General features: G+C 37.7%; 1 protein-coding gene across 2 annotated transcripts in view; it reads right to left on the bottom strand.

Moving 5' to 3' along the window:
* mosmoa (modulator of smoothened a) overlaps positions 1 to 11,416 on the bottom strand; it is a 46,591-nt gene extending 35,175 nt beyond the window's left edge. Inside the window, exon 1 of one of the 2 annotated variants that reach the window (XM_055184172.2) lies at positions 10,586 to 11,416. In XM_055184172.2, coding sequence (XP_055040147.1) covers positions 10,586 to 10,691 — 106 coding nt within the window. In that variant the 5' untranslated portion in view covers positions 10,692 to 11,416. The remainder of the gene's footprint in view (positions 1 to 10,585) is intronic. The other variant, XM_055184166.2, reaches the window with a different exon arrangement.
* Between the last annotated feature and the right edge of the window lie 1,336 nt (positions 11,417 to 12,752).

Here is a 12,752-nt window from a genome sequence, read left to right as displayed (position 1 = left end):
TGTGTGCGGATGCACACATTGATGCATATTGCATTTAAATGGAATTTGCATAATATGTGCCCTTTTAATTTACATTGATTAAATTAAAATAGGGATGTCCCGATCCGATCACGTGATCGGAAATCGGCCCCGTTCAACGTGGTTTCAGACTCGATCGGAATCGGACTTTACCTCCCGATCAGGACTCGGATACATATGCAGGGTTTAAAATCCATTAACGTCTCGCTCTGCTCCACGCCAGTGTACGCGCTGCGCTGGTGCGTGTAAACTGATGAGAAGAGAATAGGCTTGTTCGACTTCATGCAGCGCCACAAGAACCGGCAGCCGGATGACGTCAAATTTCCGCGAGAGCGATTTAAAAGCAAACTCCTCCGTATGATTTCGCGGATCACTCTTGCGGTAGTTTGACGTCACCCGGCTGTCGATTATTGCGGCGCCGCATGAAGTTGAACAAGCCTATTGACGTGCTTTCATTCATAGGCTTCACACTCGTGCGTGCAAGGAACGTACGACAAAACCGGGTTTTACCGCTCATTTAAACGACGCGTTAATCGTTTTTGTCACCATGTGCTCAGACGCAGCTCCGCGTCTCACTCAGAACCTCAAGAACGTACGCGCATTCGCGCAGGATACTGTTGACTAGAGATGATAGAGATAGAGAGAGAGAGAGAGGTAAGAATGGTGCCCACGTCGAGAAAACTTAGTATTAAAGTATGTATAGCCATGTCACTCATCTCATTACAATATGTTAACTAACTGGATACAACTGATTGTATAGTTTAATAAAATAATGTATTTTGATTATACAGATTAATTACAACCTAACTATAGGTATTTTATAACTAACTGCTGACCAGCTTAAGGAATCTCTATGGCTAATTTATAAGATATATTGCTAAATCAGTATGTTGTTTTTCTTGTTAATTGAGTCTTTTTGGGTAGCCTATCTTATGCCTAGAATTAGTCAATGAGGTTGATTCTTATAACTTCCTTTAAAGTTTGATCAATTGTGCATAATGACATGTGCAACAAATGCATATAGGGTGTCAGACTCATAGATTTGCATAATTTAAAGTTCAGGTTTTAAAGTTTGGGTCAACATGTGGCACAGCTTTAAAACTGAAACTTATAAAATCCTATCAGAGAGGTCCAAAATGTCATTGAAACACACCAGTGGCTTTGCTGTCATCAGGATTAAACATGTTACCCCTCGAACCCTCCCTCCCAACAGAGCATCCCCACAAAACAAATCTCAATTTAACCCCTGTACTATATATATTCTATATATATTCTATATATATTATATTATATATATATATATATATATATATATATTATATATATATATATATATATATATATATATATATATATATATATATATATATATATATATATAACTATATATATTCTCATTATTTTTAACACATCTGTAGTTATGCGCTGGCACAGAGTTAGACTCTTTTGACTCCACACAGAAACAGCAATGCGTGCGGCATGACATAAGGAACATCCTGGTTCTGTTTTTTTCGCTCTTATTTATTATTTTTTTATGTATTATAGAAGTATCGGATCGAGACTCGGTATCGGCAGATACTCAAAATCAAATGACTCGGACTCGAGGGCAAAAAAACCTGATCGGGACATCCCTAAATTAAAAACATTTTAAGATTACAGTAATTAATAGTGATGCACCGATGTGAACATTTTGGCCGATGCCGATAACCGATATGACTCTTGTCTGTTATGGCCGATGCCGATATTCGCCGATATCTATGAATAGAAAACACATTTTTATGATAATCAAATAAAGAGCTATTTTCCAAAACACTTTTTTTTACTTTTGTAATTTATTTCCAGAAATTACTGATTGGGCACCTTTACCCATGTGCAAAATGTCATCAATTAGCTGATTTCCCATATTCTATGTAAGCTTCGGGATGCTTATTTTTTAAGTGGGTGATCAAATTGGTTGTGTTGAACAATTTGGCCGAACTCTCCCTCGCATCACCCGGCCCTCACTCTCACAAGCAGGGGTGTCCAGACTTTTTTGTGTGGTGATCTACTTTTAAAATGATAAAGCCGACAAGATCTACATGCTAAAACACTTTAAATGCGTGGACTAGAGCTGCAACTTCAGCGGCAGTGGTCGAGTGGTTCATGTAGGTTGTCTACAAATCGGAAGGTTGGTGGTTCAATCCCCGGCTCCACCCGACCAAGTGTCGAGGTGTCCTTGAGCAAGACACCTAACCCCAGCTGCTCCCGACGAGCTGGATGGCGCCTTGCATGGCAGACACCGCCGTCGGTGTATGAATGTGTGCGTGAATGGGTGAATGTGAGGCAACATGTAAAGCGCTTTGGATGGCCATTGGTCTATGAAAGCGCTATATAAATGCAGTCCATTTACCAACTAACGACTATTTCTTCTGTCGACTAATCTAGCGATTATTTTTCCGATTAGTCGACTACTCTAACGACTATTTTTTATTATTAATACACTGTTCTTTTTTTGATTATAGCCATTTCATCTGTTGGATAATCTGTTTTTCTACTCTCTGTCTGATCTGACAGTCATTGTTTGTTTTATTGTATTTTAACACAACTGAATGCTATTTTCACATATTATCTGTTCTGTTGTCAGACATATAGGGGCGGTTTTAGTCCTAGACTAAAATAAATATAAGAGCTGTCCAAACTGAAAACATCTTGTACTGACATATCTTAAAATACATCAGTCCCCTTAGTTTGGCCTCAAAATGCACACAGGAAATGTTTTTAGTAAGGCATGTTTGTTTAAACTAATTATATTTCCTAATTAAACTAAGGTCTAGTCCTGGCATAAGCTAATCTCTGTCCAGGAAACCACCCCAAAGACTATTAAAATAATGACTAGACATGACCCAATAACCTTGTGTTTAATCCAACCAGCTGTTACTTTAAAGGGGACATATTATGAAAATCAGACTTTTTCCATGTTTAAGTGCTATAATTGTGTCCCCAGTGCTTCTATCAACCTAGAAAATGTTAAAAAGATCAACCCAATAACTTAGTTTTGGTAAACCATTTTCTGCAAGCATGTGAAAAATAGGTCATTGTAATTTGGCCCTTATTGTGATGTCAGAATAAGGTAATACCGCCCCCTTTATCTGCACTATCCAACCACAGCACAACCATTTAGTAGGGAGAGAAAGAGAGAGATAAAATATTTCACAGCACAATTGAGTTTCAATTGCAACAAACCACCATCATTGTGATCAGTGGTTGCACTTCATCCGCTCATTTGCATTTTAAATGACACGCCCAAAACGGCACACTTTTGCTGAGACCTATTTTAGACTTAGTTTTCATCTCTAAAAAAATCTCATAATATGTCCCCTTTAACTACTAAGTTACTAAAATCTTCATTTATAAACGCGACATCGCAGACAATTCGGCGCAAATTAAAAAATTGCCATTACACAGAGTTACTACAGAAGGCATGCGCGGGCATAGAAGAGAGAGAGCTCGCGCACAAGCACATAGAGAACCAGTGTGTGTGGGAAAACACTGCTAACCTTTCATGATAAACTCGAATCAGTCGTCTTCTCTGCCAGTAACATCTGACGTTTACGTGAAAATGCAAGTAAACAGAGGAATCCGCATGGAAAACACAGCCAACTTTTAATTCTTTCACTCAGTGTCATGTATGAGAGGCGCTGTCTAGGGGCTTCACGCAGAGAAAGAGAGAGAGGCACCACCGAGCGCTTACAACAATAAATGAAGCCGTTTTAAATGAAAATAAAAATGGTGATGTTGCGGGCATTGTTGATTTTGTGGCGCACGCAAACAAATCAATGTATGTATAACACTGCCAGGAGCAGAAGCCGCCATTATGCGAAATGAATGTAAACAGCGACGCGTCAACGCATTTTACGCATGTAGACGTATTTTCATAGTCGACGTAATCGATGACGTCGATGCGCCGTTGCAGCATTAGCGTGGACTATACTGCATATATCTCTACATTGGATTTAGGGCTGTCACCATTACTCTATTTTTTGAGGAGTTTAAAAAAAATCCTGAAGTACATGTCGAGTACTGTTTAAAATAGCGGATATACGGTTTAGTGAAACAAACTAGAAAGAAAATTACAATAGTATCAGAAGGATATAAATCAGCACAACGCTTCCTCTCTCTCTACCTTTTTCGCTCGCGCGCACACACACATACACACAGGGCGCGTGGATCAGTGCCTGCAAGAATGCGATGCGATTGCATCCTGGTAAATTTTGAAAGTTTACACGACTGAGCTGCAGTGGGCAGGCATAAGATTTATAAAAACACATTTGAGAAGAAAGGCACAGCAACTCAAAAAGACTTACGTGTTTCACAATTACTCTAAGACCATGCTAATTTGGCGCTCGGTTTTTCGAAGCTCGTGGAGGCATGGAGCAGCATGAGGATACACAGTTAACTTATGTGCGATCTACCGGCATTGCCTTTGCGATCGACGTATTGGACACAAACACAACCTAAACCTTACGTGGCACTTTTGGAGATAGTGTACAGCTGCGTGTAAAACATGTCTTCTCTCACATCAACATTGCTTTCCACACACTGTATTAATAATAGGGCTGCAGCTATCGATTCTTTTTGTAATCGATTAATCTAGCACTGAATCGATCGATTAATCGGATAAAAAAATTTTGTGTGTTTTTAACCTCTTGAAAAGCACCCCCATTCTGGCCCCAAACCATGAAAATACCTACTTTCACTAAAAGGGCTGTTTTTACTAAACCATTTAGAGTATAAGCATAACTGTGGTATCATTAGATAGAAGACACTTTGAGCTTCGTTTTCCATGTTTCAAAATAATTTTAAGATAAAAATTAAAAAAGTTAGAGAGGCTGAAGTACATTGTAATAAATTTTTTTTGCATAACATCTTTTTTAACACTAAAAATCTTAATGATAAATATATGTGTGAAACCTAGAAATGCAATGATGCCAAAGCCACAAGTCTAAAGAAGTTATGTTTCACATTTGAAGTCAATAGACCCAAAAATGAGGTTCTTGCAAGAGTTTTTGTAAGACTAGTGCCAGTCAGCCACAAAATAAAAGTCTTTTGTTTACATGCATACACGTTCGTTCTTTTTATTGTTTATCCTTATATAAGCGTATAAAATGCCGTATCCACACCAGGAAATAAAGCTTCACACAAAGATCGTTGAATTCGTTATCTAATTGGCTACACGTTCTGTCTATCAATATTTTCCATGAAGTCATTGGAGGAACGCGTGAGTCAGATGATGTCACGATATTTGACAGCGCTGTTTGGATACTATGTATTATACTCCCGCCTACTTTTACAAACAAGTTTGACCGCTGGTTTTGAACGCGAGTGTAATCTCATATACAAGTGTTACGATGTAAATAGTCATCAGATTGTATATTATAATCTATTACAAGACGTGCATGTGAAATCTGATGTAAACAATGAACAATATATCTATATTTCACGGATTATACGCATTTGTGGACAAAAATGGTCATTGGATGTACTTTGTTGGAGAGTTTTTATGGGTTATTCACACATCTGAAACAGACTGAATTTGATTCGCGTTCCTTATACCAGCACAAAGGTAAGGAGTCAGCTTATTTTATGCATGTTGTCATCTGGACTTCTGTAACAAAATACTATATTTATGATGCTAGAGCAATTGTATCTCAAAACGGACACCATACACTGATGCTAAACCCTTAGACCTTTTAAACGATGTATAGCAATGTTATTATTATTGTTTGTTTGTACACAGTAGGCTATATATATATATATATATATATATATATAGTGTTAGCAGCATTAAAAACAACTGACGTTTTTCCGTGCACGAACTAGTGCGCGTCGAGAGGTTAAACAACCAAAACAAATAATGCATAACGAAAATGACTTGGCTGTAAAATGTTCAAGCATCAGGTATTTGGCTCCAAAAAATAAGCCTATTTATTTCATTTATTTTTACCCATTTAGTGTTTATTAGTGCCAGTGCCAACAATTAAGCACTTTAATTTATTAATATGCACAACAGGTTTCGTGCTGTAATCTAGCCCTGACATCAAAGTAAATATCTAGTTTATGTACATTTCTACACCTGCAGCATTTACCATTAGGCTACTAACATATAGGGGCAGTTTCCCGGACAGGGATTAGACTAGTCATAGACTAAAATAAATGTAAAAGCTGTCCAAACTGAAAACAACTTGCACTGACATATCTTAAAATACATCAGTGCTCTTTGTTTTGCTTCAAAATGCACACAAGTAATGTTTTTAGTAAGGCATGTTTGATAAAACTAGTTATATTTCCTAATTAAACTAAGGCATAGTCCTGGTTTAAGCCAATCCCTGTCCGGGAAACCACCCCATAATATATCATTTCTGGGGTGAGCCTATTTGCTATGGTAACAACCTGTGTGTGCACACGTGCTGTGCGTGAGGAAGAGTGACACCCCATTCAGACGTTCAGTTGCTTCATTGCATTTTGGTACTGCAGAAATACACATATTAATTTTCAATAGATCGCTGCATTTGGTTTGCATCACTCGCATTGCGGGGCATTTTAGGTTAAGAATCCGTTCGAAAATCACATCATCACGTCCCGCTGTATACAGTGAATGCATGCAGCTGAAATTATTGTTGCATGGCTACATAAAAGTTTAAGCATATGTGATGCATTGCGCGATCGGTCTGACTCGCGTGAGAGAGAATAACTTCCTTATGCTAAACTCCAATAAGACAGAGATTATTATTATTATTGAACAAAATATGTCAGATTACAAGTTGCTCATATATGATTGCACTGTGGTGCCGTTTTTTAGTACACACACCTGTAGTGCATGCGTGTGTGTGAAGGGGTTCTTTTTTAATCTATACTGTCCTGCAATTGAACGTGAATACGTTTAGTACTTAAAAACATCAAATCTAGTCAAACCGCATAACGACATCGCTACAAATACAGTATGGGATTAAAATCAACGGAAGCTACGTTACCTTGTTTCATCGACGCTTGGTGAAACAACAGTGGATGTTTTCAGTTCAGATGCGGAATGTAATGATAATGTAATGATCCCAAACTTTAGACAGTCTCTCTCTGCCGTTTATGGACATATTCGCTCCGCCATCGCGCCAACTAAATTCAAAATGTACCACGCGCTATGATGTGCTTCCTGAATCGTTTCAGCCCTACTTAAATAATTATCAAATTGACAAAACGAATAAAAAAGTAGGCCTATTTGAGTTTCTGATCTTTTTTTGTGACGCGCTCTACAACCAAAGCAGCAGAAGGCACGTCATGTTTTTAATTATTTTAAATAAGCACAAGGTTTTCTCCTTATTGTGAGTTTACACAAATAAAAATACATCATTTGAAGTTTCGAATGTTGTTTTACTTTTATCTTTATGACTATAAATTTAGGGTAATTTAAGGTGCAAGGTCATCATGTTCACTGGCGCATATCTACACCGACGCAGCGCAGGGCTGCGAGAAAAGACATTATTAAACTTTCGATTTAACACATTACGAGTTTTTCTGGACATCCATTTCGAACCACTGTACTCATATAATCAACTTATCGGGCCAATTGTTATTCAGAATATAGGCTATAAACGCAGCGCACTGCTGACCGCTCAAGCTGTCAATCTTCCGTTCTTCGACACTCACATTAAGTTTCACATTAAATGATAAGATATTTGTCCAAAAACAAAAGGCTAAATACTGAATACTACTCATATGCGACTGCAAGACATTAATAGTCGAATCTGTTTGTAAGGAAACTTACATTATTCCCGTGGTAAGAGAAGAACGTTGGTAATAAAAACTTGAGGCAGACTGTGAGACTGTTTTAACTGTTTTCAGACAAAACAGCAGGGTCGGGGTACCCGCGGGTGAGCTGCATAATATTTGATGTAACGGGTGTAATAATAGGCTATTCGCCTGTCATTGCTTTGTAGATGCAGGTCGGGACTCAAAAGACAAGAGTAAAATGTGGGTCTAACATTCAAGACCAAAATTCGACTCGTTTTTAAATGGCCCGTGCTTATGTGTCTTTAAGATCTGTCTGAAGACCATTAAAGGCTTATATTTAACTGCGCGATTTGCGTGAGACCGGGTCGGGGTCTTTATGTCAAACGGGTCGGGTGTGGAATAAAATTGCTGATGATGTCGGATAACTGGTCGGGTGTTCGGTCAATCACAGCGGTGCGGATTATCAAACAGGACTGTGCGTGACTTTGCAACAGGAAACTGTAACGCTAAACACGAACACGAACTTGCAATGCACACTACATTAAAACTACAATGAAAGATCCGTACTACGTAATAACGTATTTTTACGAAAATACAGTTTAGATCAAACATAGAAAAGCAATATGCTATAAATATAAGGAAAAGTAAATGACAGAATGAAAATGATAAAAAATACATGTTAGTTTACTGTAGCCTATATTCTATATTTAAAAAAATAATGTACATTTATAATCATCATGGGCGCCCCTTGCCGCCACAGCTGGAAAAAGAGGAAACACTGAACTGCATCAATATAGTTTGCAACATTTCTCGTGGTGAATGTTTATATGCATGTTATCTCTCGTTTTAAAGAGCTGAACCATAACTTTTGTTGTGATGACCCGTGCGTCCTCACTACGACACGCCCATTACAGCATTCTTTCGGCTTCTTGTTCACACAGAGGGTTTCATCTGACTAGGTTCTCTTTCCGGCAACGATCCCAGAAGATTAACGGGACGAGTTTGTGTTCACACAGACGCTTGTCTGGCAATTTTACGGGTATTTTCTGGGACCAAAGGTCTGTGTGAATGGGGTTATAATGTGTAAAAGGAGTTACTGATGTCTGTGGTACAAACTTTGTGGGAAACATTACCAGGCCAAAGTTTAGGCCTAATAGTTATGTAGGACAATAACCTTAAAGGCGGAGTGCACAAAGCCAATGTTGATATTTGAAATCACCTAAACAAAAACGCCCCTACCCCAATAGAATCAGGACCTTCTTTTAAAAGACCCGCCCCACACATACGCAACCCGGCAAGGATGTTGGTTAGTAGTAAGGAGCGTGTCTGCTGATTGGCTATAAGTGTGTTTTGGTAGTCGGCCCGTCTCCTTTTCCAAAGCATTTTTCAAACATTGTGCACTCCGCCTTTAATTGAAGCCAGAAGAAAATGTCTTTGATTTTGTTCCCATCAATACAGCAATAATAAATACAAATAATGACTTGAACAACAACAACAACAACAAAAAAAAAAACACTGCAAGAATTTAGTCAAAACATCTAGAAGTAGAACAAAGACAGAATTTTCACAAAAGAGTCTCATCACTGAATTATTTTGCCACATTTTAGTCTTCCACCACATCAAAGAGGAGGTTGGGACACTACAAACACTTCAATGATTTTACCATTCACAGGAAGGAAACAATCTAACAATGGCTCGACAAAGGAGACCATTCATTTTAGTGAATTGAATGCAGTAAACAACAACATTTAAATTCTTTATTTTGTAGGCTGATATACAATCTAAAAACACCAAACAGCTATGCATCAATGAGGTTTATTTCCTTTTTCCAAGTCATTCTTTGGAAAACAGCATCTATTTAGTTTAAGCAGTAAACACCCATGCCATATTTCTCACTAAGTTTAATAACAAAGAAATAATAGGTTAGACTTTGCGTAAAGAAAACAAAACCTATTTTAGTAATAAACCATTTGTATATTGTTCTTTTTCACCAAACTAAAAGCAATAACAGCTAGAGAGAATAGGAAAACTTACAGTCAGGGAAAACTTGCTGAAATTGTATTGTTACATTTATCAGCTTGTTTTGACACCGATTCACCATTGTAATAAGTGACAATAACAATGACACAAGTCTGCTCAATCTTGCTGAATTCAGTGGATTTTGCTTGAACCCCTGCTGACCCAATTACTAAGCGGTCATGCATGCTGAACAAAGAGCAGCTGTTTATCAACAGCCCGCCTGCACATGGACATTTGAGGACAGTGTTTGGCAGGACGTGTTTAAATGTTTAATAATGGAGTAGATCCCACGTATGTATGACATGGGAGCCAAATAAAGCTATTGAATCAACAAAAATAAGGTAGATGAAGGACCGAAATATTGAATTGGCAAAAATAATGACAAGCAATATTGGGATTTATTATAATGTCTAAGTGCTCACATGAATGAAATATGCATGATAACCAAATGTTAAAAACTGGTGGAGTTTGACCCCAATGAGTGACATGTCAAGAACACAAGTGATGGATAGTGTTTCCCATAACTTTCACCAATGAATTTCGTATTCCAATAATTTTTTATTGCTGTCAATTATTAACCGTTGTTTAATAATATCTGTTTCTTAATATCATTCATGAAGGTTAAAATAAAGTGTCAACTCAAAGGAGAAGAGCCCTTGTTGTCATGAAAGATTATTCATCTAACTAGATGAAGTCGCCGATCTATTAAAGTAACTTAATTATTGATGCGCACAGTTAAAGCTCCCTTACATAACATTATAGAGGAATACTGATTTTATCTCACCTGCTGACTCGCCAGTGTTGATCCAGTCTGGATTTGCAATGCTCGCTATGGCAAATATATCCGCAGCCAGAAAGAGACATCCTGAAATAATGGTGAGTTTATCCATCTCAGGTTATCTGCAAACTGATATATGACTGAAGAACTAAATCATTCCTTAGATGTCAGACAGCCGCCAGTAAACAGGATGTTCAATGTTCAAGCCCGACAGCATGGTATGCAATGATATGATGTGGCTGCAAGTCCAAGAGCCTTACAGCGCAAAAAGCGCCTAAAGACCAGGTTATGTTTCCTGATCTTCGTCCTAATAACAGCTTAGGGCTGACGCTCCATCTTTATATGTTGACTGCAGTGTTTCACTGTTATTAGCTAACAGGCTACAGACCCTGGCTGTTTGTTTGGCGTCCGGAGGGCCTTGCGCCGCTCGACGTCCTCAATACCATCCTAAACAAGATCTTAAACATGGGATTTTAGCGGGTAAGTGGAAAACAACAGCGAATTAGAGCCTTAATTGGTCGTTTTCATCGACGGTCTTACGGTCCATCTTTCACCTCAGCTGCAAGCGCATCTGTACGACCGCCGAGCGCGAGCACAGTACCGCCGCCGCATCATCTTCTTCATCGCAAAACTGTTCAAAATCCAGCCCGGAGGGATGAAAGAGCGTTATATGAGCGCGTTAGTAAAGAAAGGACAATAATAAGACACCGCCAACGCATGAGAAACGGCAGCCTAAACGCAGTTCTCGCGTCTCTCCCAGTGACATAAAGCGAAAACCCCCACGCAGTGTCTATCGTCAGACACAACAGGCCTCCGAGATCACGTTCCGCTGTTATCGCGAGAGCACAGCTCTGTGGCAGTGCATTGACATTTAAGTCAAAGCCAGGGTTATGGTTAGTACTGACAACAAACACTAAAACGTGAAAACAAATACATTATAACAGTAATGAGTATCACAAGAATAAATTCATTGTATTATCATACGTGACCCTGCCTGTGACAACCCAGCTAAAGTCTTTTTTTTATTTACAGTTTTCCACCTAAAATGATCATACATAATGTAAAGAACAATCTGTGAAAATTTTACCTTGATATCTTTAATGTTGACTGAGTAAGGTCATGTCAAAGATTGGAATTCATGTGAAATCAATGACTACATTTTCAAACTGCGATGCTCCCTATTTTATAATTAGATTATGAGACTTAAGCCTGGATTTTACAGATAGGGCCACATAGGTTCTCCTTTCTCTTTTATAGTAAGTGGGTCGAATTGGGCTTTAAGTCCAAATACTATGCAGCAATTACAAAACAATTTTCTTAAGTTTATTTAACTCTTAAGTTTATTTAACACTTAATGACAACTATTGATTTAATAAACTTAAACAAATCTTAGTCATAAACAAGTCCTTTGATAAAGTCCTACATTCCAGAGATGACCATTACCAGCATAATTATGTAACAATAAAACATCATGCCAAATTGTATTATATTGTATTAGTTGTATTAATAATAATACATTATATTATTAAACCAATCTTTAAAATTATCCTGGACATTATCTGATACAAAAAACGTTTTTTTTAACAAAATTCACATTTTTGTTGCAGCTGATTAATTTAAGCTTATATGTTAAGTAATAAGGGAAGGTCATTTTAATTTTTTTTTATTAATTAACATTTTTTGTTTCGAATACACAACCTCATTGTCCAGGACATCCATACATTTCCAATATTATTTTCTATAAACTATTTTACACTTAAAACGTACATTTAATTACAAATAAATTTGCCTTCAAGTGGAGTCAAAAATCATAATTACAAGTTCCAAGCACATGAACAATCCAACAAAGTCATATTTATGACTGGAAACCCATTTCTCAAATAAATAACACGTGAGTTGCCATGTTTTGACATGGTATAAGCCGTGCCGATTTCCAACATGATGGGGAGCAAATCTGTGGTCAGTGGTAATGAATGATTTCACAAATTTCCGTTTTAATTGCTGCATTTCATTTTATTTAATCCTAATGAATATGTATGGTATATGTGATCAAATTATTAGGATTCCCACCGCTTTTGTAATTGACTGCCTGGCTGGGCAGGTTGACTGTCCTTTATAGTTGTATAAATTGATGTACAAATTAAAAAAAGTGAATAATAGGGCAGACAAGAAA

Source organism: Misgurnus anguillicaudatus, chromosome 19 (genome assembly GCF_027580225.2).
Source record: "Misgurnus anguillicaudatus chromosome 19, ASM2758022v2, whole genome shotgun sequence".
Taxonomy (NCBI): domain Eukaryota; kingdom Metazoa; phylum Chordata; class Actinopteri; order Cypriniformes; family Cobitidae; genus Misgurnus; species Misgurnus anguillicaudatus.
The sequence above is the reverse complement of the archived record's forward strand: the minus strand, read 5'-3'. Positions and strand labels throughout refer to the sequence as shown.